Source organism: Mobula hypostoma, chromosome 18, assembly GCF_963921235.1.
Source record: "Mobula hypostoma chromosome 18, sMobHyp1.1, whole genome shotgun sequence".
Taxonomy (NCBI): domain Eukaryota; kingdom Metazoa; phylum Chordata; class Chondrichthyes; order Myliobatiformes; family Myliobatidae; genus Mobula; species Mobula hypostoma.
In genome coordinates, this window is record NC_086114.1 from 3,438,883 (window position 1) to 3,465,885 (window position 27,003).

At 43.9% G+C, this 27,003-nt stretch overlaps 1 protein-coding gene across 1 annotated transcript in view; it reads left to right on the forward strand.

Annotated features, from left to right (window-relative positions):
• The first annotated feature begins 2,611 nt into the window (after positions 1 to 2,611).
• Positions 2,612 to 27,003, forward strand: part of ercc6 (excision repair cross-complementation group 6) — a 95,377-nt gene continuing 70,985 nt past the window's right edge. The window contains exons 1-5 of the mRNA XM_063070325.1: positions 2,612 to 2,798; positions 9,952 to 10,347; positions 12,857 to 12,977; positions 17,262 to 17,367; positions 19,184 to 19,883. Coding sequence (XP_062926395.1) covers positions 9,959 to 10,347; positions 12,857 to 12,977; positions 17,262 to 17,367; positions 19,184 to 19,883 — 1,316 coding nt within the window. The 5' untranslated portion in view covers positions 2,612 to 2,798; positions 9,952 to 9,958. The remainder of the gene's footprint in view (positions 2,799 to 9,951; positions 10,348 to 12,856; positions 12,978 to 17,261; positions 17,368 to 19,183; positions 19,884 to 27,003) is intronic.

Genomic DNA, 27,003 nt, shown 5'->3' on the forward strand with positions numbered 1-27,003 from the left:
GGATGACCTCGTTGAAACCTATTGAATGGTGAAAGGCCTTGATAGAGTGGATGTAGAGAGGATGTTTCCTTTGGTGGGAGAGTCTAAGACCAGAAGGCTTTGCCTCAGAATAGAATGTCCTTTTAGAACAGAGATGAGAAGAAATTTCTGTAGCCAGAGGGTGGTGAATCTGTGGCATTCTTTACCACGGGCAGCTGTGGAGACCAAGCCTTTATATATATTTAAGGCAGAGGGTGATAGATTCTCGATTGGTCAGGGCATGAGTGGATACAGAGAGAAGGCAGGAGACTGGGGCTGAGAGGAAAATTGGATCAGCCATGATGAAATGGTGGAACAGACTCGATGGGCCAAATGGCCTAATTCTGCTCCTATATCTTATGGTCTTATGACAGAATCAATGAAAGACCACCTAACTTGGGCAGAGTGCAGAAGACAAGAAACTGTGCAAATACAAAAAGCAGAAACAATTATAAAACTTAAATAAGCAATAAATATCAAGAACATGAGGTGAAGAGTTCTTGAAAGATGAGTCCATTGGTTGTGGGAACATTTCAATGACGTGGCAAATGAGGTTGTGTGAAGTTACCCGTTTTCATTCCAAGGCCTGATAGTTGAGCAGTAGTAACTGCTCCCAAATTGGGCAAACCCTGAAGCTCCTATACCTTCTTCCTGATGGCAGCAACGAGAAGAGAGCATGACCTGGGTGGTGGGGTCCCTGATGATGAATGCTGCTTTCCTGTGACAGCGCTCTGCGTAGATGTGCTCAATGCTGGGGAGGGCTCGGCTGAATCCACTGCTACGGTTACAGAGAAAGTGCAGTGCAGGTGGACAATGAATTCCACTGTAGATTGTGACCAATCGAAAACCTATCAATCTCTGCCTTAAATATGCATAAAGACTTACTGCACTGGAGAATTATTAAAGAGTCTGATACCAGTGGGATAGAAGCTCTCCACGAGCCTGGTGGTTTGTACTTTCAGACTTTTGTATCTCCTGCCCAGTGGGAGGGGGGAGAAGAAAGAACATCCCAGGGTTGTTGGGTTTTGTATTATGCTGGCTGCTTTACTGAGGCAGTGAGAAGTATAGACAGAGTCTGTGAGGGGAGGCTGGCTCCTGTGATGTGCTAAGCTGTGTCCACATGCGGTCACGGGCAGGCAGTTGCCATATGGAAGCCGTGATGCATCCATACAGCAACACACATCAAAGTTGCTGATGAACGCAGCAGGCCAGGCAGCATCTCTAGGAAAAGGTACAGTTGACGTTTCGGGCCGAGACCCTTCGTCAGGACTAACTGAAGGAAGAGCTAGTAAGAAATTTGAAAGTGGGAGGGGGCAGGGGAGATCCGAAATGATAGGAGAAGACAGGAGGGGGAGGGATGGAGCCAAGAGCTGGACAGGTGATTGGCAAAAGGGGTACGAGAGGATCATGGGACAGGAGGCCCAGGGAGAAAGAAAAGTGGGAGGGGGGGAACCCAGAGGATGGGCAAGGGGTATAGTGAGAGGGACAGAGGGAGAAAAAGGAGAGAGAGAAAAAATGTGTGTGTGTGTATATATATATATATATATAAATAAATAACGGATGGGGTACAAGGGGGAGGTGGGGCATTAGCGGAAGTTAGAGAAGTCGATGTTCATGCCATCAGGTTGGAGGCTACCCAGACGGAATATAAGGTGTTGTTCCTCCAACCTGAGTGTGGCTTCATCTTTACAGTAGAGGAGGCCGTGGATAGACATGTCAGAATGGGAATGGGATGTGGAATTAAAATGTGTGGCCACTGGGAGATCCTGCTTTCTCTGGCAGACAGAGCGTAGGTGTTCAGCAAAACAATCTCCCAGTCTGCGTCGGGTCTCGCCAATATATAGAAGGCCACATCAGGAGCACCGGACACAGTACATCACCCCAGTCGACTCACTTTTCTTTCTCCCTAGGCCTCCTGTCCCATGATCCTCTCATCTCCCTTTTGCCAATCACCTGTCCAGCTCTCGGCTCTATCCCTCCCCCTCCTGTCTTCTCCTATCATTTTGGATCTCCCCTCCCCCTCCCACTTTCAAATCTCTTACTAACTCTTCCTTCAGTTAGTCCTGACGAAGGGTCTCAGCCCAAAACGTCGACTGCACCTCTTCCTACAGATGCTGCTTGGCCTGCTGCGTTCACCAGCAACTTTGATGTGTGTTGCTTGAAATTCCAGCATCTGCAGAATTCCTCGTGTATGCATCCACACAGAATGCTTTTTAAGGCGCATTAATAACGGTTAACGAGGACATGTCAAATTTCTTTAGCCTCTTTAGGAAATATTGATGAACTTGTGCACATTCACCGCCACCACCTCCGCCCCGCCTCCCGATTACTACGGTGAAGTTTGTCATCTGGCCCGGCAGGTGTCGCTGCGGCAGAGTTTGTGCTCCTCTCCTGCCGGTACTGTTCAGCATCCCTGTGCTGTAGATTTCACCATGACGGGATTGTTCCCGACACTTCCTGCAGGTGTCGCTACAGCGAGAATTATCCTCCATCCCGAGTGATGTTTTGCCCTCCCGGCCTTCGGGGGTCGCTGTGGGACGGTTTGTTCTCGTCAGCTGTCACCGTGAGGCGGGTGGGGGGGTTCGCTGTGACGGTGTAATCCTCCCAGCCAGCAGGTGTCGCTAAGGAAGGTTGTCCTCCCATCCCGTAGGCGTCACGGGTGTTCCTCCGCGCCTGTGGGTGTCGCTGTGGCAAGAGGACCGCGGTTCCCGGACGGGCCGCAGCGAGGAGGCTTTGTTGCCAGGCGGGTCGTAGTGAGAGCCCGGTGCCCTGCCCGAGAGGTGAGGTGGGGGTGGGGGGACTGAGGCCGGAGCCAAGCGGCCGCAGAGTTACCTGGGCTGGCGGGGTGACAGTGGGACCCGGGGCTGGGTTTCTGTGTAGGGTCCTGATCGCACGGCCGGACCGGGGAAAGACGGGTCTCCCCTGGGTCCGGAGTCCCAATACCGGACCCTGGTCCAGCCCCCAGCCCCCGTCTCCTCTCCTCCCTCCGCGCCCCGCTCCCCGCCCGGCTTGGGCAGGCATCCTCGCTGTCAGCGCAGGCCCATCTCCCCGGTCTCTCGTCGCTCGGACGACCGGCTCGGCGAAGCAGCTCTTACCGCAGGAACAGGAACAACCGGTCTGCGGGTCGGGCAGCGTCTGTCTGGGTCGTGAATTGTCGGCGTTTCAGAATCGGGTCTATTATCACAGACTTCAGTTTGTTGTTTTGTGTCAGTGGTATAGTGCAAGGCATACAATCAATGCAAATTACATAATAAACAAAAGAATCGGAAATCCGGTTTCAAAGGGGAAGAAGCTGTTCCGTAATCGTTGGTTCATGTATCTCCTGCCCAGTGGTAGTAATGAGAAGAGGGCATGTCCGAGATGGTGGCGACGTTTGCAACCATGTTTCAGCTGGATGAATCCGCCACCTTTTGCAGCATCTGTTAAATTCCACGGAGTTATTTCAGAGGGTCCATAATTGCAAAGAAAGCACCTCTACTTAAGAGTCTGGGGAGATTCGGCATGATGTCTAAAACTTTGACAAACTTCTATACATGTGTGGTGGAGAGTATACCGACTGGCTGCATCACGACCTACTATGGAAACACCAATGCTTTTGACAGAAAATCCTGTAAAAGATAGTGCGTTCAGCCCAGTACATCACAGGTAAAGCTCTCCCAACCATTGAGCACATCCTCATGAAATGCTGTTGTAGGATTGCAGATTCCGTCATTAGAGATCCCCACCACGCAGGCCATGCTCTTTTCTCGCTGCTGCCATCAGAGAGAAGGTACAGGAGCCTCAGGACTCACACCACCAGGTTCAAGAACAGTTACTACCCCTCAACCATCAGGCTATTGAATAAAAGACTACACTCACCTGCCTCATCATTGAAATGTCCGTACAATCAGTGATCTCACTCTTTATCTCATACTCTCATCATTTATTGCTATTTACTTATGTTTGCATTTGGACAGTTTGTTGTCTTCTGCACTCTGGTTGATCTTTCATTGATCCTGTTACAGTTACTATTCTAGAGATTTGCTGAGTAGGCCTGCAGGAAGCTGATTATCAGGGTTTTATATGGTGAAGTGTATGTACTTTGAATTTAATCCTGTGAATTGGAGCCTGCATACCAGGACGTTATTCAACCAGTCAAAATGTTCTTTGCTGTACAACTGTAGAAATATGCTAGTTTCTGGTGACATATGTACCAAATCTCAAACCCCTTACAGTTTATAGCCGCTGTTGTGCCTTCTTCATGATTACCTCAATATGTCTGGGCCATGATGGATTCTCTGACATATTGACACCCAGGAACTTAAAGTTGCTCTCCCTTTCAATGTACATTTAAGCAACTTAATGATCTTATAGATTTCACAATGTTATGGAGGACTCTCAACGGACTTGATGAGGGTTCATCACCACCGCTGGAAACGACAGGGCAGTGGTCCTCCAAGCCAGGCTGAAACACAGAGGGATAAGGCCCCCTCCACCCAGCATCTTGCAAGCAAATGTGCAATTGCTGGAGAACAAAACTGAAGACCTGAGGGCGAGATTGCTGTGTCTGAGGGAAATGAGAGATTGTTGTGTTCTATATTGTAATGAGGCAATGCTTACTCTCAGCACACCAAATACGATGAACAGACCCGTAGCAATGCACGCATGTGCTAGCGGAGCTCAACAGGTCAGGCAGCATCTGGCTAGGAATAAACAGTCGACATTTCAGGCCGAGGCCCTTCCATTGGGACCCATATGCTGATCGGAAAAGACAAAAGGTGGAGGTGTGTGTTTCATGGTAAACTCTGTGGTGCTCTGATGTGGCGGTTTTGTTGAACTCTTGTTCCCCAACCTTGAACACCTAATGGTCAAATACCGTCCATTTTATTTCCCAAGGGGGGTCTCCATAACCCTGACAGCTGTTTACATACCACAAGTGGCCAACAGCACATAACCTGTAGCCACAGAGGTCCCAACACAATAAACCACTGTTAAACTAAGATGAGGAATGCCTACCATTACGTGCCTAGACTGCGTGTTGATCATTCTTAATACATGGCTCTCCTCCTCCTATCTGCATACACGCAGAGACTAAAGACCAAAGTTCCAGAGATTAGGACAACAAAGAGGGAGGCGTAAGAGTGGCTATGGGATTGCTTCGAGTCAGTGCACTGGCCCGTGTTGCAGAACTCATCTGAGGATCGGAATGAATACAGCATGGTTGTCTTGGACTTTATTAAAACAGTTGTAGACGAGTGTGTCCCCACAAAATCGTTACCAGTCTTTCGCAACCAGAAGCCCTGGATGAACCTTGAGATCCGCAATCAGCTGAGGATAAAAATCAGAGCATTCAACTGGCGACCAGGTAAAATACAAGAGGTCTAAGTACGATCTCTGGAAACGCATCTCACAGACGAAGAGGTAAATCTGGACTAAAATTGAATCAATGATGTATATTTGACAGTTATGGCCGGGCTTGAATACTATGACCTCTTATAAAGTTAAATCAGGCGACACAGGTGACAACAAAACTTCGCTTCCAGATGAGCTCATTGCCTTCTCTGCTCACTTTGACCATCAAAACAGAGAAGAAATATCACAAACTCACACAGCCCCCAATGATTCTGTGATTTCAGTCTGAGGCTGACGTGCGAGCATCCTTTAAGAGGCTGAACTGAGGGAAAGCATCCAGCTCAGACAGGGTACCTGGCCAAGTACTAAAGACCTGCCTGATCAACTGGCTGGAGTGTTCACTGAGATCGTTAACCACTCTGTTCAGCAGACTGAGGTATCCACTTGCTTCAAGCAGGCTTCAGTTATACAGGTGCTAAGAAGAACATGGTAGCCTGCCTCAGTGTAAGTCCACTTACATCCATGGTGATAAATTGTTTTGAGAGGTTGATGATGAAGCATATCAGCTCCTGCCTGAGAAGCAACTTGGATCCATAGCAATTTGCATCCTGAAGCAACAGGTCCACAGCAGATGCCATCTCAGTTAGTCTTCACTCAACCCTGGAACACCTGGCCAGCAAAGAAGCATACACCAGGACTGCTCAGGGTTCAATACTATAATCCCCTCAAAGTTAATCAATAAGCCTCATGACTCTAGCCTCAATATCTCCTTGTGCAATTGGATCCTCAATTTCCTCACTTACAGACCTCACTTAGTTCAGATTGGCAACAGCATCTCCATCAGCATAGGTGCACCACAAGACTGTGTGCTTAGCCCCCTGTTCTACTCACTTTATCTTATGAGGGTGTAGCTAAGCACAGCTCCAGTGCCATATTCAAGTTTGCTGACAACACCACTGTTGCAGGCCAAATCAAAGGTGATGACGAATTAACATAAAAGAGTGAAAATCTGGCTGAGTGGCCAGGTTTTCTCTTACTCAATGTCAGCAAAACCAGCTGATTATTGACTTCAGGAGGAGGAAACCGGAGGAACATGAGCCAGTCCTCATCAGGGAATCGGAGATGGAGAAGGAGGGTAAGCAGCTTTAAATTCTTCAATGTTATTATTTCAGAGGACCTGTCCTGGGCCCAGCACGGCAATGCCTCTATTTCCTTAGGATTGCAAAGGTTTGGCATGGCGTCTAAAACTTTGACAAACTTCTGTAGATGGGTACTGGAGAGCCTTGTATAGAAAAAAACTAGTGCCCTTGAATGGAAGACCCACAAAGAGACAAAAAGAAGTGGAAACAGCCCAGTCCATCGTGGTTAAAGCCCTCCCCACTGTTGAACACGTCTACACAAAGCATAGCCATAGAAAAGCAGCATCCATCATCAAGGACCCCCACCACCCAGGACGTGCTTGCTACTGCCAGCCGGGACCCACACCACCCAGTTCAGGAACAGTTATTACCCCTCAACCATCAGGCTCTTAAACAAAAAAGGATAACTTCAGTTGCCCCATCATTGAAATGTTCTCACAACTATGAATTCACTTTCAATGACTCTTGATCTATGTTCTCTATATTTATTGCTTATTTACTTATTATTATCTCTATTTTTTGTATTTGCGGTTTGTTGTCTTTTGCACACCAAGTTGGTGTGGTCTTTCATTGATTCTTTTGTAGTTATTATTCTATTTTGCATTTATTGAGTATGCCCACAAGAAAATGAACCTCGGTGTTGTATATGGTGACATTTATGTACTTTCATAATAAGTTTACTTTGAGCTTTCGGTGAAGCCTGGTGTGTATTTCCTGACTTCCCCTTCCTGAAGTCCTCAAACAATTCCTTGGTCTGTTAGCTGTTGAGTTGGAGTTGGGACAATGCACTAGAACCTGAAACTTCACCTATTCCTTCCTTATTCTCCAGGTTCCAGTATCTACGGTATCTTGTGTCTGTAGAATACTTTGGATATACTCTCACCGAAGTTTCTATATACTGACAGTTCAACAATTTTACACCTATACTCACATCCTTTTACTATAAATATTAATATGTCATTTGTCACCTTTTTTTGCTTGCCACAGCAAAAAAAAACAATGCTGAAGGAACTCAGCAGTTGGAACAGAATCTGTAGAGGCTGCTGCAAGGTTTCAAACCAAAATGTTGATTATCCCGTCTTCATATATGCCGTCTGGCCACTGATAACCCCCTACCTTCATAGATGCCATCTGACCTGCTGATAATCTGCTGCCACCCCTGTGTCTTTGCTTGACTTGTAGATGAGGACATCTTGGTCAACATTTCCCAGTCTGTCACATACACTAAAGTAGTTGGCACCATTTTTCCAAATTGCATTGCATCTGCCTTGTTCTGACACAAAGTTCAAAGTTAACTTCTTATCAGTGTGGTAATGTATTAGACCATAAGACAAAGGAGCAGAAGTAGGCCATTCGGCCCATCGAGTCTGCTCCGCCATTTTATCATGAGCTGATCCATTCTCCCATTTAGTCCCACTCCCCCGCCTTCTCACCATAACCTTTGATGCCCTGGCTATTCAGATACCTATCAATCTCTGCCTTAAATACACCCAATGACTTGGCCTCCACTAATGTCCGTGGCAACGAATTCCATAGATTCACCACTCTCTGACTAAAAAAATTTCTTCGCATTTCTGTTCTGAATGGTCGCCCTTCAATCCTTAAGTCATGCCCTCTCGTACTAAACTCCCCCATCATGGGAAACAACTTTGCCACATCCACTCTGTCCATGCCTTTTAACATTCGAAATGTTTCTATGAGGTCCCCCGTCATTCTTCTAAACTCCAAGGAATACAGTCCAAGAGCAGACAAACGTTCCTCATATGTTAACCCTCTCATTCCCGGAATCATTCTAGTGAATCTTCTCTGTACCCTCTCCAACGTCAGCACATCCTTTCTTAAATAAGGAGACCAAAACTGCCCACAGTACTCCAAGTGAGGTCTCACCAGCGCCTTATAGAGCCTCAACATCACATCCCTGCTCCTATACTCTATTCCTCTAGAAATGAATGCCAACATTGCATTCGCCTTCTTCACTACTGACTCAACCTGGAGGTTAACCTTAAGGGTATCCTGTACAAGGACTCCCAAGTCCCGTTGCATCTCAGAACTTTGAATTTTTTCCCCATTTAAATAATAGTCTGCCCATTTATTACCACTGTGGTTGGGTGAGACAAGAACTGGAGGTCATAGTTTAAGGGTGAAAGGTGAAATATTTAAGGGGAACATGAGGAGATCTTCACTCAGAGGCAGTGTGAGTGTGAGAAGAGCTGCCAGTGGAAGTGGTGGATGTCGGTTCGATTTCAACGTTTAAGAAGAAGTTAGGAAAGTACGTGCATGGGGGGGATTTAGAGGGCTAAGGTCAGGGTGCAGGTCAATAGGACTAGATAGATTAAGAGTTTGGCACAGACTAGATGGGCTGAAGGGCTTTTTTCTGTGCTGTAGTGTTCTTTGGGTTTATGACCATATATTACCTTGACATTGGATTTTCTTTCAGGTATTTACAAGGAAGAAAGAAATACAATAGAATTTACAAGAAGCTATACATATACAGATTAGGGGAACTGGATTCTTGAGGTACGGCCAAGGAGTCCATTGCTGGAGCAGACTTTGGACTGGATTGAAACTTCAGGCCAGATTCAAGCCCCAGAGTAAAAAAACGAACCAATTTTCAGCCGATTTAAATACCAAGCCAGATTCGAAATGTTAAAAAGCTGAGGTCAAGGACGGAAGATGAACTGGTGTTCAGCTCACTATCCCAGTGTCAGCCAGGATTCCCCACCTGACCCGAGCCGTCCCGTCTGCCTTCATTTCACCCGTCTCCCTCTCTTCTCGCTGTTGCCGTCAGGTGCAGGATTCGTGGGTCTACGTCGCCAGTTTCGGGAGCAGTTGTGCCCTGTAGCAATCAGACTCCTGGACCAGGTTTACTCACCTCAGCGCTGAACTCTCTCTCTGACTGTACTCACTTTCAGGGACTTTGCAGTTCAAGCTCTTGTGTGTTATTGTTTACTTTTTTATTGTTTGCACAAATTGTTCTTTTCTTTCACACATTGGATGTTTGATGGCCTTGCTGCGTGGGGTTTCTTGTGGTTTAAATTTTGTTCCTTTCTTGGTAGCAGCCTGCAAGGAGACAAATATCAAGGTTGTATATGGTGTGCATACTTTGATAATAAATGTACTTTGAATTTCTAATTTATTCAAAGCCTGTTCATTTCATATAGAGTTATAGAGCACTAGAACACAGGAACAGGCCCTAGTCTGTACCAAACTTATTATTCTGCGTAGTCCCATAGACCTGCACATGGATTACAGTCCTCCATACCCCTCCCATCCATGTATCTATCCAAACTTCTCTTAAATATTGCAATGGAACCTGTATTTACCACTGGGTCCACACTCACTCCAGTCTCTGAGTGAAGAAGTTCCCCCTTAGACATTTCACCTTTCACCATTAACCGAGATGCTCTTGTAGTTAATTATAATGTTGCAGACTTTGACCGTGTTCTCTCTGCACCTGTTGCAGGCTGAAGATGATGCCAGCTGAAGAAGCCCCCTCAACCCAGACTACAGATGGCCCAGGTCCAGATGAGCCTCCTCCTGCCCCAGAGAGCCTGCAATCGATTGGATTTGCTGCTGACCCTGATGTCTCCAACAGCAGACCATCCAGTTCGGCTGCCCTCCCTGCGGCCGAGGTGCGGACTGCTTCGAAGGTACTCCACATCGACCGTCAGCAGATCCAAGTGGTGGAGCAGAGTGCCCAGGTTATGGAGCTGCAGAGCCTGGGAGTGGACGTCTACGACCAGGACGTGCTGGAGCGAGGAGTTTTACAACAAGTGGACCAAGCTATAAATGAAGCCAGCCAAGCGGCCAGAAGAGCAGAAGCAGAAAAGGAATACTATTCACTATTGGACGAGTTGAGGTATGAAGTGATGCTAGAATGAAATGATTGAATTTAACATTCTGTGCTTGGTTTCTGAAGAATGCTTCTAGACTGTCAGTTTGTGTCCTGTTAGTCCTGTGAATGTGCCTGGAATCTGATCCCATCAAGCTCTGCGACTCCAAAGGTAGTGTAGCGGCTAGTGTAACGCCTTACAGCTTCAGCGATGTGGGTTCAGTTCCAGGCGGGACTTTGTACGTTCTCCCCGTGACTATGTGGGTTTCCTCCTTTGTCTGTTTGGAGTTTGTATATTCTTCCCATGACCGTGTGTGTTTCCTCCAGGTGCTCCAGTTTCCTCCCACATTCCAAAGATGTACAGGTTAGGGTTAGTAAGTTGTGGGCGTGCTATGTTGACACTGGAAGCATGGTGACATTTACGGCTCATTGCCAGCACATTCTCGGACCGTATGCGTTGTTGATGCAAAAGATGCATTTCACTGTATGTTTCAATATACAGTGCCTGTGACAAAGCTAATCTTTCCTGAGGTATTGCTCCGTTGGCAGTTCTCAGTAGGAAGATGGAAACCTTGTTTTAGTATTCAGAATTTATTTTGCCTGAAATGTTCACTCTCAGGTGCACAAGGTGTAGAAACAAGAGTAATTACTTCCCTGGTCAAGCATAGCACTCTATCCCATCTCTCCAAGTTTCAGTGGGAGCACTTAGAGTCACACAGTACTACAGCATGGAATCAGGGCCTGTGGCCCATCTAGACTGTGCCCTGCTATTATTCTGCCAAGTCCCATTGACCTGCACCTGGACCATAGCCCTCCACATCCTCTCATCCTTTTTACTTAAGCCCATCACTCCTCTTGGGCATCAGCCACTGACCATATCTCGCCAGAGTCCTCTGTCCCAGATCAGTCTTTCACATTATCTCCAGGAGTAGCTCATCTTGGTGAGTTCTTCCACTCCCAGGGAAGAGTTCGCCTGAGCTTCCACTGGCGTTCCTGTAGTACTGGGTTGTTACGGGATGGGTTGCTCAACTCTCTTCCTTTCATAGTCAGTCTTAGAAACATAGAAAATAGGTGCAGGAGTAGGCCATTCAGTCCTTCGAGCCTGCACCACTATTCAGTATGATCATGGCTGATCATCCAACTCAGAACCCTGTACCTGTCTTCTCTCCATACCCCCTGATCCCTTTAGCCGCAAGGGCCATATCTAAGTCCCTCTTAAATATAGCCAATGAACTGGCCTCAACTGTTTCCTATGGCAGAGAATTCCACAAATTCACCACTCTCTGTGTGAAGAAGTTTTTCCTCATCTCGGTCCTAAAAGGTTTCCTCTTCATCCTTAAACTGTGACCCCTCGTTCTGGACTTCCCCAACATTGGGAACAATTTTCCTGCGTCTAGCCTGTCCAATCCCTTTAGGAGTTTATACGTTTCAATAAGATCCCCCCTCAATCTTCTAAATTCCACTGAGTATCAGCCTAGTCAATCCAATCTTCTAAATTCCCCGTCCATGACAGAGTTCTCCCATCCATGTACTTATCCAATTTCTCTTCAGTGTTGTAATTGAGCCCATATCCACCACTTCCTCTGTGTGTTCCATATTTGCATTACCTACTGAGTGCCCCTAAAGTGTTGAAAAGGGAGAAGGATCATACTGTTGCAAAGTAAAAAATCCCAATTCAAGAATTCTGGATGAAATTAATACCTGCTGGTGAATTGAGATACCACCTTACTTCAGATTAGATTCATTTTATTTATCACACATACATTGAAACATACAGTGAAATGTGTCATTTGCATTAACAACATCCTAAGGATGTGCAGGAGGCCACAAACTCTGCTGCTAACATAGCCAGGCAACACTTCCACCATACTCAGCAAAACAATGCAGAACACAACAAGCAACAAAACAACAACAGTAAAATGAGCCTTATTTCTCCCTACCAAGCACCCACCCACTTGCACATATATAGTCCCTCCAACCCCAAGACAGGCCGCCTCCAGCCGCCAACAGACTTGCAGATTGTAGACACTGGGCTTCGACTTTGCCAGTGGACTTGCAGACCCAGGTCTCGGCCATCGGATCTCAGCAGTTTCCACTTAAATGCCACATTCAGCCATGTCTTGTCACTGATACTGATGAAAAGGAAGTCATTTTGGAACCTTGGATGTGTATAATATTCCAAACTAGCATTTCAGAGTTCCATTACAATACTGACCACAAACTGAGCTCCATCTGACCTCAGCTGTTTCACGCAGAAATTTAATTTCATCTCCAAGTTGAGATTGATTACCGACCTGTATTCTGCCGAGCATTATGGGCAACACTTGCAGCTTTCCCACAATGCATCCTTGGGTGTGTTGATTGTTAACACAAGCACCACATTTCACTGTATGAGTTGATATACACATAATTAAATTAAAATCTTGCATCTTCATCTGATGAAATTAATGCAACAATTGTCTAGATTAAAAGTTAAGAATGTTTTCTGCTTTGAACTATTTTGTGTGACACTTTGTATATTTTCAATCTGTTGTAGGTCCACTACAACATGTCTGAAACACACCAACAGGATCATTGAGCAGTTGACTCCTCATGCTGATACAAATAAAGACATAAGCAGGAAGCTGGAGTCGGTGAAGAGGCAGAAAGAAAACAAGGTATGACCCCTTTGCTCCACATCTCGCACTAGATACTTGGATTTCAGACCATAAGATCATTCGGCACAACAATCTGCTCCACAGTTCCATCATGTCTGATTTATTGTCCCTCTCAACCCCATTCTCCTGCCTTCTCCCCATAACCTTTGACACCCTGACTAATCAAGAAGCTATCAGCCTCTGCTTTATATTTACTCAGTGACCTGGTGTCCACAACCGTATGTGGCAATGAATTCCCCAGGTTCACTACCCTCTGGCTAAACAAATTCTTCCTCATCTGTGCCCTCTGTTCCTGTACTCACCCTCTATTGGAAACATCCTCTCCACATTCACCACATATAGGTCTTTCAATATTCAATAGGTTTCAATGAAATCCACCCCCCACCCCATCCTTTTGAACTCCAATAAGTACAGGCCCAGAGCCATCAAATGTTCCTCGTACATTAACTCTTTCAATAAGGTCAATAGGTACATTTAGTATCAGGTAAATGTATACAATATACATCTTGAAATTACAGTTTGTATTTTACTTCGCAAACATCCATGAAAGCAAAGGGGTGCCCCAGAGAATGAATGACAGTTAAAACGTTAGAACCCCAAAGCCCACGTACAAGCCTCAGCAAGGCAATGACTCCCCCAACCCCCACATCCACAAAAAAGCATCAGCGTCCTCCACCGAGCACTCAAGCATGCAGCAAGCATCAATAAACACATAGACTTGCAGTATCCCGAAGACTGCTCATTCACTTGTTAATTCGATATACCTCTGGCTCTGGCCCTTTCCCTCCCCCCTCCCCCCTCCGGAGCCCTGAAGGTACGCTTGCCTTCCAGGCTGCGCCCTTAGGATATCAAGAAGCGGCTGCTAGTGAGACCCTGAGAGCTGATCCCATTCCTGCAAAGAACCAAAGTCAGAGTGTAACTCCAGGTCAGGGTCTTCAAACGAACCTTGAAAAGGAAGATAAGTAATATCAAAGATTGAAATAGAGCTATTTCCAAAGATGCAAGCAAAAGAGTTGCCATTTAGCGCCATCTTGACTTTACCCCACCCCTCTGTTACTTCATTCCCAGAATCATTTTTGTGAACCTCCTCTGGACCCTCTCCGATGTCAGCACATCCTTTCTTAGACAAGGGGCCCAAAACTGTCCAAGTGCAGATTGACTGATGCTTTAAAAAGCCTCAAACTTTTCAGTACTAACTACTTCTATACCAACCTACACTAATTCTATTCAATCTTCTTTCCCTCCGGCCCTTTGATCTCTGAAGGAAGATTAGTAGGTTCCCAAATCTTTGTCAGTGACATGACAGCTGCTGTGTCCATATGGTGTCCCTAACCTCTGTGCCACAGCATTTGACACAAGCTAGGATTTTGTGAGAATTCTTTACCTTCATTATTTTTTGAGGAGTGAGTAAAACCCACTTCAGAATTGGCCTATGAGACATTAAGTCAGATAGAATCAAATTCAGTTATAACAGTATTCTCAGTAGATCAGACATAGAACAGCACAGTACAGGGCCTTCGGTCCCAGTGTTGCTACTCCAAGATAAATCTAACCCTTCCCTCCCATTTAGCTCTGAATTTTTCTTTCATCAGTGTGTCTAAGTCTTTTAAATGTCCGTAATGTATCTGTCTCTACCACCACCCTTGGCAAGGTGTTCCACACACCAAACACTCTCTGTGTAAAAAAAAAACTTACCTCTGACATCCCCTCTATACTTTCCTCTTTAGGAATCATGTTAAGGTAATGCCCTCTCGTATTAACCATTTCTACCCTGGCACTTGGACAGGTACGTGATAGGAAAGCTTTTGCGGGATATGAGTCAAATGAAGGCAAATGTGACTAGCTCAGACAGACTTCTTTTTCGGCATGGGCTGAAGGGTTGGTTACCATGCTGTGTTACTCTGTGAATCTGACAGTTTGAAAGCCGAGACTAGTGAAAGAAAGGTATGGCCTAGTGATTCCATAAGACCATAAGTGACAGGAACAGAATTAAGCCATTCAGCCCATTGGGCTGCTGCACCATTTCATCATGACTGATCCATTTTCCCTCTCAACCACATTCTGTTCGTAATCTTTCACCCCCTGACTGATCAAGAACCTGTCAACCTCCGCCTGAAATATACCCAATGACTTGGCCTCCACAGCCACCTGTGGCAACATATTCGACAGATTCACTGTCCTCTGGCTAAAGGAATTCCTCCTCATCTCCATTCTAAATGGACATCCCTCTATTCTGAGGCTGTGCCCTCTGGTTCTAGACTCCTCTACTATAGGAGACAACCTCTCATACAGCTACTCTATCTCGGCCTCTTAGCATTCAATATGTTTCAATGAGATCCCTCCTCATTCTTCTAAACTCCTGAGAGTACAAGCCCACAGCCATTAAATGCTCCTCATATGATAATCCTTTCATTCCTAGAATCATTCTCGTGAGCCTCCTCTAAAGCCTCTCCAATGTCAGCAGCCCAAATCTGCTTACAATACTCCAATTGAGACCTCACCAGACTTATAAAGCCTCAGCATTACATCCTTCTTTTTATATTCTAGTTCTCTCAGAATGAATGTTAACATTGCATTTGCCTTCCTCACCACTGACTCAACCTGCAAGTTGCCCTATAGGAAATCCTGTATGAGGTCACCCAAGTCCCTTTGCATGTCATGTTTTTGAATTTTTCTTTGCCCTTCTGGAAAATATTCCATCTGCTATTTCTTTCCCCATTCTCTGTTTAAGCCCTTTTGCAGCCTCCCTGCTTCCTTAACACTACCTGCCCGTCCACCTATCTTCATATCCTCCACAAACTTGGCCACAAAGGCATCAATTCCGTCATCCAAATCATGGATATATGATGTAAAAAAAAGAGGTCACAACAGGACCACCACTACTCACTGGCAGCCAACCAGAAAAGGATCCCTTTATTCCCACTCTTTGCCTCCTGCCAATCAGCCAATGCTGTATCCATGCTAGTATCTTTTCAGTATCTTGTTAAGCACCTCATGTGTGGCACCTTGTCAAAGGCCTTCAAATTCAAAGTACACAACATCCACCAATTCTCCTTTGTCTATCCTGCTTATTTCGTCAAATAATTCCAACAGATTTGGAAAATTTTCTCTTGGTGAAACCATGCTGTCTTTCTCCAAGTACTCTGACACCTCATCCTTAACAATTGACTCGAATATCTTCCCAACATCTTTTGTCTGCCTCCCTCCCTTCTTAGTGTGACATTTACAATTTTCCATTCCTCTGGAACCATGACAAAATCTAGTGATTCTTGAAAGATCATTATAAATGCCTCCCCAATCTCTTCAGCTACCTCTTTCAGAACGTTGGGGTGTAGTCCATCTGGTCACTGATCAACCTTCAGACCCTTTAGCTTCCCAAGCACCTGCTCTGTAGTAATAGCAGTTGTGCTCACTTCTGCCCCTGAAGCTCTCGAATTTCTGGCACACTGCTAATGTCTTCCACAGTGAAGATGGATGTGGTGCAGGCAGGTTCTATTGTTGCTTTCGATTATATTGGTAAGACAAAACAAACAAAGATAAGGATGAGCCGGTTCTGGAACAGCTGGAAAAATGGGCTGAAAAATGCCAGATGGAATTTAATGCAAACAAGTGTGAGGTATTGTACTTAGGGAGGACCAGCCAGGGTAGGTACTACACAGTGAACGGTAGGGCACTGTAGAATGTGGTAGAACAGAGGGATCTGGGAGTACAGATCCATAATTCCTTGAAAGTGACATCACAAGTAAACAAATTCATAAAGAAAGCTTTTGGCCCATTGGCACCTTCATAAATCAATGTACTGAATACAGGAGTTGGGATGTTATGTTGAAATTGTATGAGACATTGGTGAGGCTTAATTTGGAATATTATGTGCAGTTTTGGTCACCTACCTATAGGAAAGATGGAATAAGATTGAAAGAGTACAGAGAAAATTTACAAGGATGTTCCCAGGACTTGAGGATCTGAGTTATAGGATGAGACTACAAGAGGTCATGGGTTAAAGGTGAAAGGTGAAATGCTTTGGGGAAAATGAGGGGGAACATCTTCACTCAGAGGGAGGTGAGAGTGTGGAACAAGCTGTCAATGCATGTAGTGGATGTAGGGTCAATTTCAACATTTAAGAGAAATTTGGATAGGTATGTGGGTGGGAGTGGTATGGTACAGGTGAAGGTTGATGGGACGAGGCAGATTAATAGGTTGGTATGGACTAGATGGGCCATAAGGTCTGTTTCTCTTCTGTGGTGTTCTATTGGTGGCTAACTTTATTTTGTTTTCATTCCTAAGGAGAAACAGTTGAAGAAAATCACTGCGAAACAGAAGCGTCTACAGGCGCTGCTCTCCGGTGCTGATGTTCAGAAGCTTGAAGCTGAATTTGAACCTTGTGAAGAAGGTAACATGGCCAGATTCGGATGCAGAATCACTTATTTATCACAAATACGTCAAAGCTTATTGAAATGTGCCGATTGAGTTAACAACCAACACAACCTAAAGATATACTGGGGTCAGCCCGCAAGTGCTGCCACACATTCTGACACCAACAAAGGATGCCCACAATGTTCAACAGAACATGATGACACAGAACTCAGCAAAAGCAATAGGAGCCCTGGTCCTTCCTCCCTCCCACCCACCCCTAATCTCTGCGTAATAACTACAGTATTTTCTCTTTAAAGATTTTCACTTGCCAAATTTTCATCAAATTTACTGATATATCTTTTTGTTGACTGATTCAAAATGTTCTGTGGCTTTATTTTTTGAAGCTTCAGCCAAAAATGAAACTGCTTGAAGAATTGAGCCAGTCAAGCATCATGAAAGCAGGCAATGAGAGAATATTGCAGGTAGACAGGATGGTGGAGCTGAAGCAATGAGCAGATCAGCTGTGACCTTATTAAATGGTGCAGTGGGCTTGAGAGGCAAGGGTGTCCATCTCCTGTATACTTCTCTGCAAAATGGTCACCCAATGTATGTGGCATTTCTCCAGTGCAGAAGAAACAACGTCATAAGTACCAAATGCAATACACTTAAGTTGGAAGTGCAAGTGAATTCTCGAAAGTCTGCGGATCTCGGCCCAAAATGTCAAATATTTATTCCCCTTAATTGATGCTGAGCTCCTTCAGCATTTTGTGTGTGTTAGTCTGGATTTGCAGCATCTGCAGAATCTCTTGTGTAAAGGACAGATGTTGTATCTGTAGTTGCATGGGAAAGTGCTTTGAAAGAGGATTAATTGGTGATCTGGAACTGTAAACCAGGGAATTGCTGAGGGAAAAGTTGCTTCAGGATGCCGAAAGGAGAGGACAAGATGCATATTGTGTTAGCATCACATTGAACTTGGTGACGCTTATGGATGAGCTGTTGAATTTAGAAGATGAGAGGGCAAGGAGAGTTATATCCTTGGGAAGAGAAGGGGTTGTCAGAGCAGAGATGTGAAAAATGGAGGACATGTGGTTAACTTCTACTTAAAATGGTATTTAGCTTGGCTCACTAATTCGGTGTTCTGCTTGACAAATATGTTAATATTTCCATTCCTGAATGATCGAAGTAGCAGATTTTTCTGGTTTCTGTTATGTGCTATAAAACCCTGGTTAGACCATACTTGGAATATTGTGCTCAGTTCTAATCACCTCATTATGGGAGGATGTGGAAGCTTTAGAGAGGGTGCAGAGGAGATTTTTCAGGGCATAGCCTGGATTAGAGAACATGTCTTATTAGGATAGGTTGAGCGAGCTGGCATTTTTCTGTGTGGAGCAAAGGAGGATGAGAGGTGACTTCATAGAGGCATACATAGATTGGACAGCCAAAGACTGCTTCCCAGGGCGAAAATGGCTAATACACAGGGGCAAAATTTTAAGATGATGGATGAAAGTATACGGGAATGTCAGAGTTAGGTTTTTTACACAGAGGTTGGTGAGCGTGTTGAATGCCCGTCCAGGAGTGCTGGTAGAGTCAGGAACAATAGGGGCCTTTAAGAAACTCTATTTGGATAGACACATGGATGAAAGAAAAATGGAGGCTTTGCGGGAGGGAAGGGTTAGTTTGATCTTAGAATAGGTTTAAAAAGCTGGCACAGCATCCTGGGCTGAAGGGTCCGTACTGTCCTGTATTGATTATCTTCTAAGGTTGAGCATAATTATAGCAGAATTATCTGTAGAAGAAATATTTCTGTTGAAAATTGCTAAACTCTTGCTGTATTATCCTTGTCTTCATCCCAGAACCAGGCCCTTCAACCCTGGGAAGTATGTTGATGCCTGTGCAGGAAACAGAGTGGGAGCACCTAATCCGTACAGGACAGATGACTCCGTTTGGCACTAAAATTCCTCAGAAAGAAACAAAAAAGGAACCTCGCAAGATCATGCTTAATGATGCTTCTGATTTTGAGAAGTACCTGGCTGATCAGGCAAAGATGGCGGCGATTCGGAGGAAACCACTGGTTAAAAAGAGCAAAGTAAAGGCAAGAGTTATCAATCAGAATAAAACTACAACTTGCAGCAGCCATGCTCCGGATTCAAAGCGTAGCCATAAGAAAAATGGCACCAGGTCTAAAGCAGACCAAAAGCTAAAGAAACATTTGCGGAAATTGCAGAGCAAAGCCCTTGAGATTAAATTTAAAGCGGGAGTCCCAGTGAGGAAGAGCTCATGTCTGCAGTCAATAGCAGAGCAAGAGGACAAAGGCTGTGATAGTGATGACTCCCTCTACGTGCCTGACGAGGAGCTGCTTGATCTAGATGAAGTAGCTGACGACAGTGACGAGTTAGTGGATCAAGACCGATTCAATAAAGTAAAAAAGAAAAGGCAAAAAGTTCGGCATGTAGATGCAGATTTCTCTGCAAGCTCAGGAGATGATGAAGCAAAACACAAACTGAGAAAATATGTGGATGATGGAAACGAGGATCTGTACCGGAAAAGATTAAGGTGAGCGGGCTTTCGCTTTATAACGAATAAGGCTCCTTGACAGATGCAGCACAGTGTATTGTGTTTATTTTAATTAATTTATTTATTTTTTGCGATACAGCGCGGAACAAGCCCTTCTGGCCCTTTGAGCCTCACTGCCCAGCAATCCCCTATTTAACCTTAACCTAATCATGGGATAATTTACATTGACTGATTAACCTACCACCATTGTACGTGACTGTGGGAGGAAACTGGAGCACCTGGAGGAAACCCACACAGTCACAGGGAGAAGGTACAAACTCCTTATAGACAGTGGCAGGAATCGAAGCTGTGTTGCTGATACTGTAAACCGTTATGCTAACCACTGTCCTATGGTGCTGCTATTTAATCACTGTCTGAGTGAAAATGTGAATGTATTAAGATAAAGCAAATTTGGAGGATTGAACTTTTATCTGAAGGATTCCTGATCCAATGCAGATAATGGATAAAGATCATCTTTGTGAACCTCCTCTGAACCCTCTCCAATGCCAGCACATCTTTTCTTAGATGAGGGGCCCAAAACTGTTCACAATACTCAAGGTGAGGCCTCACCAGTGCCTTGTAAAGCCTCAGCATCACATTCCTCTTCTTGTATGCTAGACCTGTTGAAATGAATGCTAACATTGCATTTGCTTTCCTCACCACCGACTCTACCTGCAAGTTAACATTTAGGTTGTTCTGCACAAGGGCTCCCAAGTCCCTTTGCATCTCAGGTTTTTGGATTTTCTCCCTGTTTAGAAAATAGTCTGCACATTTATTCCTACTACCAAGGTACGTGACCTTGCATTTTCCAACATTTTCCATTTTCTTGCCCATTCTCCTAATCTAAGTCTTTCTGCAGCCTACCTGTTTCCTCAACATTGCCCCTCCTCCGATCTTCTTATCATCTGCAAACAAAGCCATCTATTCGATCATCTAAATCATTTATATACAGCATAAAAAGAAGCAGTTCCAACACCAACCCCTGCGGAACACCACTAGTAAATGGCAACCAACCAGAGAAAAGATCCTTTTATTCCCACTCGCTGCCTCCTGCCAATCAGCCAATGCCCTAACCGTGCCAGTAACTTTCCTGTAATACCATGGGCTCTTAACTTGGTAAGCAGCCTCATGTGTGGCATCTTGTCAAAGGCCTTCTGAAAGTACAAATATATAACATTCACCTCATCCCTTTTATCTAACCTACTTGTAATCTTCTCAAAGAATTCCAACAGGTTCGTCAGGCAAGATTTTCCCTGAAGGAAACCATGCTGACTTTGTCCTATCTTGTCCTGTGTCACCAAGTACTCCAGCACCTCATCCTTAACAATTGACTCCAACATATTCCCAACCACTGAGGTCGGGCTAACTGGTCTATAATTTCCTTTCTGCTGCCTTCCTCTTTTCTTAAAGGGTGGAGTGAAATTTGCAATTTTCCTGTCCTCTGGCACTATGCCAGAATCCAATGATTTTTGAAAGATCTTTACTAATGCTCCACAATCCACAATCACAGAACCCTCAGGTGTAGTTCATCTGGTCCAGGTGACTTGCGTACCCTTAGGTTTTTCAACATTTTGAGGACCTTCTTCCTTTTAATAGTAACTGTCTCACTTCTCTTCTCTTACACTGTTCAACACTTGGCACACTGCTAATGTCTAATGCAGTGAACACTGATGCAAAATACTAATTTAATTCATCTGTCATCTCCTTGTCCCCCATTATGATTTCTCCGGCCTTATTTTCTAGCAGTCCAATGCAGTCTAATTGTGTGTTAGCTTGCTTTCGTATTTCATCTTTTCCCTCATAATGATTCTTTCAGTTGCCCTCAGTAGGTTTTTAAAAGCTTCCCAATCCTCTATCTTCCTGCTAATTTTTGCTCTATTGTATGCCCTCTCTTTTGCTTTTACATTAGTATTGACTTCCCTTGTCAGCTGCAGTTGTACTGTTTTGCCAGTCGAGTATTTCTTCGGTTTTGGAATACATCATTTTTTCCAGAAGCTAGTGCCATTGCTGCTCTGCTGTCATCCCTGTCAGAATCTCCTTCCAATTTACTTTGGCCAACTCCTCTCTCATACCACTGTAATTTCCTTCACTCCACTGAAATACTGCTATGTCAGACTTCACTTTCTCCCTGTCAAATTTCAAGTTGAGCTCAATCATATTGTGTTCACTGTCTCCTAAGGGTTGTTTTTTTACCTTAAGTTCCCTAGGCTTCTTTAATGACTGACAGGATAAATAACATCTCTTAACGGCAATTAATTTATTATGTGCAACACACAAAATGCTGAAGAAACTCAGCAGGTCAGGTAGCATCTATGGAGGAGAATAAGCATTAAATATCGAGAACATGAGATAAAGACTCCTTGATGGTGAGTCCGCAGGTTATGGGAACAGTTCAGTGATGGGGCAAGTGAAGTTGAGTTAAGTTATCCCCTTTGGTTCAAGGGCTTGGTGTGTGAGGAGTAATAACTGTTCTGGAACCTGGTGGTGTGAGTTCTGAGGCTCTTGTACAGTGGCATGCAAAAGTTTGGGCACCCCTGGCCAAAATTTCTGTTACTGTGAATACCTAAGCAAGTAAAAGATGAACTGATTTCCAAAAGGCATAAAGTTAAAGATGACACATTTCTTTAATATTTTAAGCAAGAAGAATTTCCATCTTTTACAGTTTCAAAATAACAAAAAAGGAAAAGGGCCTGAAGCAAAAGTTTGGGCACCCTGCATGGCAGTACTTAGTAACACCCCCTTTGGCAAGTATCACAGTTACAAAAAGCTTGTAAACGCTTTTTGTAGCCAGCTAAGAGTCTTTCATTTCTTCTTTGGGGGATTTTCGCCCATTCTTCCTTGCAAAAGGCTTCTAGTTCTGTGAGATTCTTGGGCCGTCTTGCATGCACTGCTCTTTTGAGGTCTATCCACAGATTCTCCATGATGTTTAGGTTGGGGGACTGTGAGGGCCATGGGAAAACCTTCAGCTTGTGCCTCTTGAGGTAGTCCATTGTGGATTTTGAGGTGTGTTTAGGATCATTATCCTGTTGTAGAAGCAATCCTCTTTTCATCTTTGGCTTTTTTTTTACAGACGGTGTGATGTTTGCTTCCAGAATTTGCTGGTATTTAATTGAATTCATTCTTCCCTCAATGTTCCCCGTGCCGCTGGCTGCAACACAAGCCCAAAGCATGATCGATCCACCCCTGTGCTTAACAGTTGGGGAGGGGTTCTTTTCATGAAATTCTGCACCCTTTTTTCTCCAAACATACCTTTGCTCATTGTGGCCAAAAAGTTCTATTTTAACTTCATCAGTCCACAGGACTTGTTTCCAAAATGCATCAGGCTTGTTTAGATGTTCCTTTGAACCTTTTGAATAGAACTTTTTGGTCGCAATGAGCATTGTCATAATTAGCTTTAATTTCACAATCAGTGTTGAAACTTAAGAAAATTTTTGAATAAATGCTTTGCAATTAACTATTTGGTCAGAATGTTTATCTACTGCTTAAACTTTCGCTAAATTCAACTGGCTGCGTAACTGGTTTACCATTCATCACACACCCCAACTTTTGGTATGACTTCAGTGCAGTAAGAATAATACCTACTGAACAGATCAACATCAAAAATACCCACCCAACATCAGGACAACATTCATTTGCATAAATCACAAAATCTAAACATAATGCAAAATTATTACAATGTGGTTATAGCTAAAATGATTGAACTACGAGGGGTGATTGATACGTTCATGACCTAAGGTAGAAGGAGTCAATTTTAGAAAACCTAACGCATTTATTTTTCAACATTGTCCCCTCCTACATTTACACACTTAGTCCAGCGGTCGTGGAGCATATGGATCCTGGACCTCCAGGAAGTGTCCACAGCAGGGTTGAATGATAAGTTCGTGGCCTAAGGTAGAAGGAGATGAGTTATACAGCTCTCATTACATGCACATGCAGTTCAACTCTTTGAGTGATTATGCAGAAAGTTTGAAATTAATAACTCATCTCCTTCTACCTTATGCCACGAATTTATCAGTCATCCCTGATGAGTTATTAACTTCAAACTTTCTGCATAATCACTCAGTTGAACTGCATGTGCATGTAACGAGATCTGTATAACTCATCTCCTTGTACCTTGGGCCACAAACTTATCAATCACCCCTCGTATAGCAAAAATTATTGGGAAGGTGTAGGTTTGAGAAACTTATAAAAACCAACAGAAGGCAGCTAAAAAAAAACACGGAGAGAAAATATGAAATATGAAGTTTGGCTAGCCAATAATATAAAAGAGATACCAACATTATTTTTGAGATTTATAAAGAGTAAAAGAGATGTGGAAAATGATGTTGGAGAGGTAGTAATGGGGGCAAAGAAATGGCCAATGAACTAAAATATTTTGCGTCAGTCTTCACTGTGGAAGACACTAGCAATATGCCAGAAATTCATGAGTGCTGGGGTCAGAAGAGAGTGTCGTTATTACTAAGGAGTGGGTGCTTGGGAACCTGAAAGTTGATAAGCCATCTGGGATAGATGGACTACACACCAGGGTTCTGAAAGAGGTATCTGAAAGGATTGTGGAGACATTAGTAATGATCTTTCAAAGTTCACTAGATCCCGGAATGATTCCAGTGGACCGGAAAATTGCAAATGTCACTCTAATCTTTAAGAAGGGAGGAGGGCAGAAGAAAGGAAATTATAGTCCAGCAGTTAGTCTGACTTCAGTGGTTAGGAAAATGTTGGAGCCCAGTAAGAAGGTTGAGTTTTAAGGGTGCTTGGAGGCACATGATAAAGCAGACCAAAGTCAACATGGTTTCATTAAGGGGAATCTTGCTTGACAAATCTGTTGGAATTCTTTGAGGAAGTAACAGGCAGGAAAGACAAAGCAGAGTCAGTGGATGTTGTTTGCTTGAATTTTCAGAAGGCCTTTTACAAGGTTCCACGCATGAAGCTGCTTAACAAGATAACAGCTCATGGTATTACAAGAAAGATACTAGCATGAATAGAAGATTGGCTGACTGGCAGGAAGCCAAGAGTGAGAATAAAGGTGGCACATTCTGGTTGGCTGCCGATGATTAGTGGTGTTCTGCAGTGTTCAGTGTTGGGACTTCTTCTTTTAACATTATATGTCAATGATTTGATTGATGGCTATATGGCCAAGTTTGCAAACGATATGAAGATAGGTTGAGGGGCAGGACGTACTGAGGAAGCAGGGAGCCTGAAGGAGGACTGACCCTGATGGGGAGAATGGACAAAGAAGTGGCAGATGGAATATAGTAGGAAAGTGTATGGTCATGCACTTTGGTAGAAGGAATAATAACATAAGCTGTTTTCTAAATGGGAATAAAATTCAGAAATCAGAGCTGCAAAGGGACTTGAGAATCCTTGTGCAGGATTCTCTAAAGGCTAACTTGCAAGTTGAGTTGGTGTAAGGAAGGCAAATGAGATGTTAACATTCGTTTTCGGAGAACTAGAATATAAAAGCAAGGATGTGATGCTGAGGCTTCATAAGGCATTGGTTAGACCGCAACTTGGAGTATTGTGAGCAGTTTTGGGTCCGTTATCTAAGAAAGGATGTGCTGGCGTTGTAGAGGTTCACAAGAATGATCCTGGGAATGAAAAAGTTAAGATAGGAGTGTTTTAATGCTCTGGGCTTGTATTCACTGGAGTTTAGAAGAATGAGGGGAGGGATTTCATTCAAACCTATCTAATATTGAGAGACCTAGGTAGAGTGGATGTGGAGAGGATGTTTCCTATAGTGGGTGAGTCTAGGACTGGAGGGAAGAGCCTCAGAGTAGAAGGGTATGCCTTTATAACAGAGATTAGAAGAAATTTTCTTAGCCAGAGGGTGGTGAATCCGTGGAATTCTTTGCCACAGGGGGATGTGGATGACGAGTCATTAGGTGTATTTACTGTGGAGGTTGAAAGGTTCTTGACCAGTCATTGGGAGATTGCAGGAGAATGGGGCTGAGAGAGATAATCTGATGGAATAGTTGAGCAGACTCAAAGGCTGAATGGCCTAATTCAGCTCCTGTGGTTTATGATACCATGCTACTTTGGTCACATTACCTTGGTGTGGAATGTGTGGGCGACACTTGTGGTTGTTAACGCAAATGGCGCATTTCACTGTATGTATGTTCCTTCATGTGTGTGCGTTTTCCCTCCCACAGTCCAAAGATGTAGTGTTAGTAGGTTAATTGGTCATTGTAAATTGTTCTGTGAATAGGCTTGGGTTACGCTGGTGGGTTGCTGGGCAGTGCGGCTCATTGGTCCAGAAGGGCCTGTCTAAATAAAATTAATATTGGCGCAAAGAGAAACAGAGTTAATGTTTTAGGTCAGAGATGCATGATTGTCAACCTGAAAGGTTAACTCTTCCTTCCACAAATGCAGATTGTCCTGCTGAATATTTACAGCAGATATTTTAATTCAGTTTGAACTGTTTGTTTCTATAAGTACCTGGTTTATTGAGTTTGAATAAGAACTAACAATGTGAATTAAGCAACTCTTTCTTCAAAAAAACATTTTCTTTGCATTTACTGTCTTTCGTGATCCTTTTGAAACTGAGGAATGCGGACAGAATCACAGCTTCTCTGTCTAATCGTTTACATGAAAGTTCATAGTAAATTTATTATCAAAGTACGTATGTGTAATTACATACAACCCTGAGATTGCTTTTCTTGAGGGCATTCACAGTAAATACAAGAAACACAGTAGGATCAATGAAAGACCACACCCAACAGGACAGACAACAACTAACGTGCAAGAGAAAATCAACAAACTGCGCTAATACAAAAAGAAAGAGAAAAAAAGGAATAATAACAAATAAGCAATAAATATTGAGACCACATATGAAAGTGAGTCCATAGATTGTGGAGACAGTTTAGTACTGGGGTGAGTGAAATTGAGTGTTTGAGGGGTAATGACATGCAAATAGACTTGACCTTAATTTGAAGCATATGCATGCTTTTCCTTAATATAAAATGTGGCATTTTTCCCACCGGAAGAAAGGAAAGTAAAATAGAGTTTCTCAGAAGATTAAAAACACTTGCTCCATTTAAATTAGCTCTGAGGTTTATGAACATTATTGCCCAATTGTGTGGAGCTGTTGTTATCATGGGCCACCCCTTAAGTAACCTCTCATGCT